The following is a 7,198-nucleotide window of genomic DNA, read 5'->3' on the forward strand; positions in this document are numbered from 1 at the left end:
CCATATTTGTGTAAGGGCCCAAAGCCCAGTGTCTGTTCTCATTTTCTTGCTACCTTGAGTAGTTGTACAGAGTGAAATAGAGCACATTATGTATTACAGCAGCTCATACAAACGTGAGGCATTATCTGAGATTCTGTCACTGCTGCCAAGGGCTCTTGGTTACACTGGTCTAAGAAAATGTCTCCCCAGGCTAACAGAGCTATCGAGTCAGCATGGGTTTCCCCTGAAGTATGGGCCATCTGCTTCCGGTAGCGTCTGCCCTCCTTTGGACCATTCTTCCAAACCGGCAGGAGGCCAGTTTGGCTTGGGGGTCTCCACTGCTGCAGCCTTACAGGCAATGAAAGCACCCCTGTCCTCCTTACCCAGGCCTCGGGGTGTAGCCAGGGACTCAGTCGAAGGGCTGCTTCCTGTCCCATTGTATGGGTGGCCACACCGGGAACCAGATGAGCCAATGATACCAGCGCCGTAGCTTCACCAAGCTGTGACTTTGGGGGTGGGAGGTCCTGTCTCTTAAAAAGGAACCGTCTGTTCCCGAAGTTGGTTCTGAGGGGCTTGGTAGCAGATTCTTGTTCAGGTCCCCTAGCGGGTGTTCTCACTTGTAGCCCTGAGGTTTGGTGCCACCTCAGGGTTCACGTCAGGGCCTACGCCTGTGGAGAGAACAGGGAGGCAGAGAGAATTTAGGGCCTAGCCACCCCAGAATCTTCTTCACACACCAGCCTCCCTGGGAACACCCCACCTCCCCCTAACATCAATGTGGGATGTGGATACTGGGAGCCATAGGCAACTGTAGGGATGCCGTGTGGGGTGGATGGGAGATGACTGGTTCTTGTGACCCAGTGACTCTCAGGCCCTGCCCTGGGCATGTGGCTAGAATCACAGAGCAGAAGAAATGGCTGCCCTGGTATCCTTAGAAGCCACTGTGTCCAAGACAAGGCCCGTTCACTCAGCAACACATCACCTAAATCATAGATTGGAGCCTGTGGGCCCTGTAGCAGTGTGATTGGATAATACACCAGAGACCACAACTGTGGCTGCCACCCCTGTTACACTGTGAGTGCTCCTCAGGCACGAGGCTATGTGTGTGTGTGTATTTGTGTGGGTTTGTCTCCTTGTGGGCCTCTGTATAAATTTATGTGTAGGTCTTGGGGTCATATGTGGGTGACATCCTGACCTCTCTAGGACAGTAAGGCCCCCCTTCCCCCTTGGAGCAGGACCAGGTCCTTGGACTGGGGAAAGCAGGGGAGGATGGAGGCAGAGAGCAGGGACAAAAGCAAGGGTACAGGACAGGTCTGGGTGTCCTGCAAACAATGCTGTGTCTTGGAGAGGAGGAGGAGACCAAGGAGTCAGGGATGTGTGGGTCCCAGGTGGACAGAGCCAGGCAAGCATTCTAGAGTGTGCAGAGGTAACGTGGGTGCCCCTCACCTCGGGTCGAGCCTGGCAGGAAAGGTGGTTGGGAGCCTTGTGCAGTTTCCTCTGCAGGGCTAGCCATCTGCGGGAGCGCCAAGGGCTGTGGGTGGCTGTCAATGCTCACGTGTGTCTCCCTCAGTGAGGAAGGTAGGGGACAGCCATGGAATCTGTGGGAAAAGGGAGCCTCATGACCCAGACTCTACTGTCACTGCTGAGAGTGACAGGGGTTTGCACCCAGTGGAGTGGGTGCTAGGGCTTTGTTTCCCAAGGGTGGCCGAGAGTCTCAAACGTGGGTGTTATCCCACCCCCTAACAGTGTAGGTCTGAGTCCTAGGACCTTAGGCTTAAGAGGGTAGCATCTGTGCCAGTCTTGGAGGCTCAGGACGCCTGCCCACACACCCAGGTGCCCTACCTGAGTGGAGCAGTTGTGCTGGGCACCCCCTCAGCAGCATGCTCAGCTGGGAAGTCCAGAGGTCTGGCTCTGAGCTCTGGGCTCAGATTGTGGGCTACAGAGCAAGGGAAGAACACCGGTCAACCCTGGCCTAGATGCTCAGCCGGCTACAGGCAGAGTCCCTGCACGCTCCCTCTTCCTGGCTATGGTCTGAAAATTTGTGTCGTTCCCCGCACCGCACTCGACCACAATCCCTGTTGAAAGGCTAATACTGTTAGGAGAAGGGGCCTTTGGGAGGTGATTAGGTCATGAGGGTAGAACCCTTATAAAGGAAACGCCAGAGAGCAACCTTGCCCCTTCCACCCTATGAGGACACAGCAAGAAGGTGCCACCTGCAACTGGAAGACGGCTCTTACCAGATACCCAGTCTGCTGGTGCCTTGATCTTGGACTTCCCGGTCTCCAGAACTGTGAGAAATAAATGTCTGTTGGTTATAACCCACCCAGTCTGTGGTATTTTTGTTACGGCGGCCCGAACAGACTAAGACGCTCCTGCTTCTGGAAGCTCCACAGGCACCAAGGCTTGCCCATGTGGGGGTACAGTGCAGGCCAAGCACCCCAGGGGCAGGTTCCATGCAGTGTGTTCTGCCTCCTAGAAGGCTGACGGGCTAAGAAAGGTTCAGCCTGGAGGAGATTCTGAAGAAATTCATTATTCCTTTGGAATTCTGGAAAGACAGTCTCAGGGAGGTCCCAGGGAACAGAGACAGGATGAGGAACAGAGCAGGAACCCAGCGAGACTGGGAGGAGCAGGAAGGGCCTCCTGGTAGAGCCCCAGCAGCCTCAGGACAGACCCCGAACACACTCTGTCCATGCGGAGGGTATAAAGGGGTGCTTTCTATGTGTCTTCCCTAGTAGTAGAGCTAGGCTTGGCCACTGTCTACATGACACCCCAACAGAGGTGCATTCAGGGTGTGTGAGGACTTGAAGGATGGAGAAGGCCCCAGGATCAGACACAGCAAAACCTGGGAACGCCCACAGGGATCCTGGAAGCGTTTAGGGGAGTCAGAGCAGGACCAGGTGGCAGCCAGGGGATCAAGCCTGGCCTCTCCTCTGCTACTAGTTAGCTGTGTAATCTTTGACAAGTTGCTTACCCTTTCTGGGCTTTTATATTCTTTGTGAAAAGACAGTAAGGTCCCACTTACGATGCAGGCTATACAAATGCTAAATGTGAAACTTCCTAGGGTGCACAGAACATCAGCAGCTTGAAGCCCAGGGAGTCAATGCCTCCACTCCACCTCCCCAGGGTTCCCCTAGAGCCTACCTGCTTTGCTGCTCAGGGCTGGATGGCATCTCTCGCCCTGCCCTTTTGATGGTGCTGCAAACAGGATCTCTGCTCTGCTGCTCAGCCTGCCACCCAGACAGCCATAGGTCAAACTCTCTGCCTTTAGTGCAGGGACACCTGCCTTTAATCCCTGGTCTGCTCTGGGGAGACCAAGTCTGCTGAGTCAGCGTGTCCTGGCCCAGTGTCTCTCTTCCCATTCAGTTCTTACCTTAAGGAGAAAGTGTGTTTTCTGTCATGGCAGTCGCTTGGCCTCTCACACTGGGCTCCTACAAGGTCAAGGGTGGACGTGAAAGCCACGTTCTGAGGAGAGATGACAGGCAGGGGTCACCAAGGCCATCTCAGCTTTTCTCAGTGGGCCCTCTGTCCTCTGACCCCCACCCCCATTCCCACTGCCAGGTACCTCTGCTGCTGTCCTCTCATCCTGGAACAGGCTCAGGGAGCTGTCCCCCAAGGTCCCAAAGCAGCCATCCCAGGGACTTGAGCTGGGCTGTGAAGCGAAGGCCATAAGGCTGCCCCAGCTGCACCAGGACCAAGGTGCCTGTGGGGACGAGGGAGCCAGGGAGCGACTTGCTGGGAAACCAAAAGAGGAGCCCCACCTTCCACCTGGGTGGGGGCAAAAGCTATGAAGTGGCCCCAAGAAGAAACTGCCCTGGGGGGAGTTCACCCAAAGTCCGCAATGCCAGGGGGCCAGGCCCAATGGTCCCTCTGAGCCCCTCGAGTGGTTCTGTGGCGGGGCGCTGCCTGGAGAAGGGATCTCCTGGCACTCACCTGCCTTCCCCCAGACAGGAATTGCTGCGCAAGCTCCAAAGACCCTTCCATGGTGCGGGCACCCTTCACATCCTAAAAATGCAAGATGGGGCCCCTGTGGAGGGGTCTAGGTACCCACTCGTCCTGGTTTTCAATGATGCTCATCTTAGCCTGGTGCTCCCAGGCCTCAGCATTGGCTGCAGGGAGTAACCCTTACCCTGACGGCCCCACTGGTCTCCTGCTGCCTGGCTGCCTGCTCCGGGGAGACAATGGTGGCCAAGGGTATGTGCTGCATGACAGGGACACCTGACTGCAGATCCTTTGTCTCAGCCGGCCGTGCTCCGCGCCACCAGCTTCCAAGGGGCCTATGCTGGAGGGAGGTCAGCCCACGGCCAACTCTTCCAGGTTTTAGCCCTTTCCCCTGCTGCGGCAGCTCCTGTTCCATCTGGGGGAGGGGAGCCAGGTGAGCCAGGTCAGGCCCTGGAGGGCTCCGTGCCCAGCCTCTCCTCTCCACACCCCTCCCGCCAAGAGTGAGCCAATTTCCCCTCAGCTCAGGAGAATTCCCTCTCATCCCGGCCCACGGTGGCACCTCAGTCTACTAGGATATGGGGGTGACAACACACTGCAGCTGGCAAGGGGGAAGAATGGAGTTTTCCTGAAGGGAAAGTGCCCTGGGGAGACCTGACTCTCAGGCTGAGACTGGGACTGCACCCATCACCGGCGTTCAGGCCCCATCTCCTGCGGCTCCCTTGCCCAGCCTTGCTCACCCCCACCTTCCTCTGCAGTTGGACAAACTTCTCCTCCTGGGCTGCCAGCCGCTTTTCTAAGTCCTGGTGTCTGAGAAGCAGCAACTCCACGTCAGACACCGAGTTCTGGGGAGAAACAAGCCAGGATGAGGCCCAGCTGCCGGGGATGCTGAGAGCTTCCATCCACGGTCTGCAACCCGGCCTGAGTGGCCAGTGAGAGAAGGAGCAGCGGGAGCTGTCCTTGGCCATAGCTGCTAAGAGGGCAGGGCCGTGGCTCACCCCACAGTTGGGGTCCAGCAGGAGGCCCTCCCTGGAAGCCAGCCAGGCCTCGGCCTGGTCTAGCTCCTGCCGCAGCATCTGCAGGCCCCAGCTCTCTTTGCAGCGTTCCCAGCGCAGGGCCCAGGCTGCCTCCAGCACCTGCAGCTGTCCTTCCAGCTCCTGCAGACACTCTGTCACCTGGTGGGGAAGGGGTACTGTGGGTGAGATGCTGGGCAGAGCCACCCAAGTAGGGCAGGGCTGGAGTGCCCAGAAGAAGTGTCGAGGGAAGGCTGAGAGGCCTGGGCCTTCCGCTTCTCTGTCGCGCTCTCTCTGCCCTTAGCCTGACCTTCCTCTCCCACTGGCTTCAGTCCTGCTAGGGGTTCTGAGGCCTTGGGTAACTGGGCTCTGTGCCCAGTTCAATGCCAGGCCCATGTACCTCCAGGGACATGAAGTTGCCATTATCCACCAGCTGCTGCCCCGCCTGCTTTACATCCTGGGCTTGAAGGCAGTGCTCCTTGATTTCTTGCCCTAGCTCCTCATGCTGCCCTAGGAGCTGCTCGGCCCCTGCCACGTCCCCAGCCAGCTCCTGTGAGGACACCAGTGCCTGCTTCTCCTGAGCCCATGCTCTGTGGGGCAGGGAGAGGGAGCGGCTGTTAGGTCTCGGAGGGCAGGATGGGGAGGGCGGACGGGCAGGGCATGAGCTGCACAGGAGGTGGAATCCAGTTCCCCAAAGAGCTGGGGTGACCCCCACCCTGCAGGGCAGAGCTGAGTCAACAGCTGGGACAGGATGCCACTTACAGAAGTTCTCGACAGCGTCCAAGCAAGGTGCAGCCCTGGGCAGCCTGCTCCAGCTGCCGGCTTCGCTCCTGGGCCTTTGCACCCAGGGTGGCCCAGGCCTCCTGCACCTCGGCCAGCTGCTGAGCCAGGCTCTCCTGAGCCGCAGGGTGTAGCTGGCCCAGTCGGCAGGCCTCTGTCCGCACCTGTGCCACCTCCTTCTCCATAGCTGCCAGTTCCCACTGTCGAGAGAACACATGATCAGGCCTCACTCTCTGGCAACCTGCTGCGTGCCCCTCATCCAGGGAGCACCCAGGCCTCTCTGAGGAGTCCTGCTCTGCTTCCCAGACTCTCCCAGGCCACCTCCACTGTGCTCCACAAGCTGAGCAAGTAGTCCCTGGGCTGGGAGGGTCCTTGCCTCTCACCTCTGGGGTCCCCTTACCACTGCCTTCAGGGAGGGGCTCAGACAGGAAACCCACAGGGCATGGACCCTCACCTCCAGGAACCTGTGCTGTTGCTGCAGGGTCTGCACAGATGACAAGCTATGGTCACAGGCATCCCTCTCCATCAGGGTGGCCTTTTCCTGTATCCAGCCCTGGAGCTCAGCCACCGCCTGCTCAAAGCCACGGACCTCACAGGCTGCGGCCAGGTTCTGGGAGAGGAGGGAGGGCCTGCTGTGGGCTGAGCTCATTGCCAGGGTCCTTTAACCCCGGAGACATGGCCCCCCGGGCCACCTCCTTGTAAACAAGGAGGACCATGGGGCTTGGTGACTTGTTCATGATCACCAAGCACAGAAAATGTCCTAGATGTGGTAGCTGCTCAATGAACATGAGATGTTACTGATGAGGTGGTTGGGCCTCAGGGGGCACTCTGTGAGGAGAGGGTCTTTGGTGCATGGCTCATGAGAAAGACAGAGGCGGGGGCTCTGAAATGAATGGGGACAGGTCCATGTGCAGGAGGGGGCTGGTTTTCAGGGGGAGGACTGGCTGAGAGGAGAGGGTCAACTCAGGAAGACGGCTCCAGCCTGGACCCTCAGAGATGGCATTTCCCAGCTGTGGGGCCTGTCAGGGGCTTGAGGAGCTGGGCTGCTTTTAGAGAAACCACCAGCTATGGCTGAGAGCTAAGGTTGTGGGAAGCACTGAATATTTCCTTGGCATACAAATCCACTGAGAGCACTGAGGTGAGAAGAGTGAATGAGTGGAGTGAAGGAGCATCTGTCGCATGACAACGAGATTGCGCCCAGTGAAGGGAGTGCAGTTAAGGAGAAGAGATCAACAAGGCATGTGTCTTAATAGAACGGAAGACTGTGTTTATGGGGGCTTGGTAGGGGTCAGAAGTTGGCCAGACATGCTGTTTCTCCTTGGAGGTGTAGGTTTGAACTGCACTAGGAGGACTCGAATAGGTGGAGGGGTCGGGAGGCAGAAGACTTTGAGACTCTCGATCTGCTTGTTGCTGGGAGTTAGAGAGAGAGAGAGAGAGAAGGTGTCTGCCTCTCTCTCTCTCTCTCTCTCTCTCTCTCTCTCTCTCTCTCTCTC

The 7,198-nt window shown here is 57.8% G+C and overlaps 1 protein-coding gene across 1 annotated transcript in view; it reads right to left on the reverse strand.

Annotated features, from left to right (window-relative positions):
- Positions 1 to 77: 77 nt before the first annotated feature.
- SPTBN5 (spectrin beta, non-erythrocytic 5) overlaps positions 78 to 7,198 on the reverse strand; it is a 61,048-nt gene continuing 53,927 nt past the window's right edge. Inside the window, exons 53-66 of the mRNA XM_019644863.1 lie at positions 6,160 to 6,315; positions 5,688 to 5,905; positions 5,326 to 5,515; positions 4,911 to 5,087; positions 4,653 to 4,757; positions 4,103 to 4,330; positions 3,907 to 3,978; positions 3,539 to 3,625; positions 3,347 to 3,438; positions 3,118 to 3,203; positions 2,214 to 2,264; positions 1,819 to 1,912; positions 1,423 to 1,574; positions 78 to 647 (exon numbers count right to left, since the gene is read on the reverse strand). Of these exons, the coding sequence (XP_019500408.1) occupies positions 580 to 647; positions 1,423 to 1,574; positions 1,819 to 1,912; positions 2,214 to 2,264; positions 3,118 to 3,203; positions 3,347 to 3,438; positions 3,539 to 3,625; positions 3,907 to 3,978; positions 4,103 to 4,330; positions 4,653 to 4,757; positions 4,911 to 5,087; positions 5,326 to 5,515; positions 5,688 to 5,905; positions 6,160 to 6,315 (1,776 nt within the window). The 3' untranslated portion in view covers positions 78 to 579. The remainder of the gene's footprint in view (positions 648 to 1,422; positions 1,575 to 1,818; positions 1,913 to 2,213; positions 2,265 to 3,117; positions 3,204 to 3,346; positions 3,439 to 3,538; positions 3,626 to 3,906; positions 3,979 to 4,102; positions 4,331 to 4,652; positions 4,758 to 4,910; positions 5,088 to 5,325; positions 5,516 to 5,687; positions 5,906 to 6,159; positions 6,316 to 7,198) is intronic.

Source organism: Hipposideros armiger, unplaced genomic scaffold (assembly GCF_001890085.2).
Source record: "Hipposideros armiger isolate ML-2016 unplaced genomic scaffold, ASM189008v1 scaffold_92, whole genome shotgun sequence".
Taxonomy (NCBI): domain Eukaryota; kingdom Metazoa; phylum Chordata; class Mammalia; order Chiroptera; family Hipposideridae; genus Hipposideros; species Hipposideros armiger.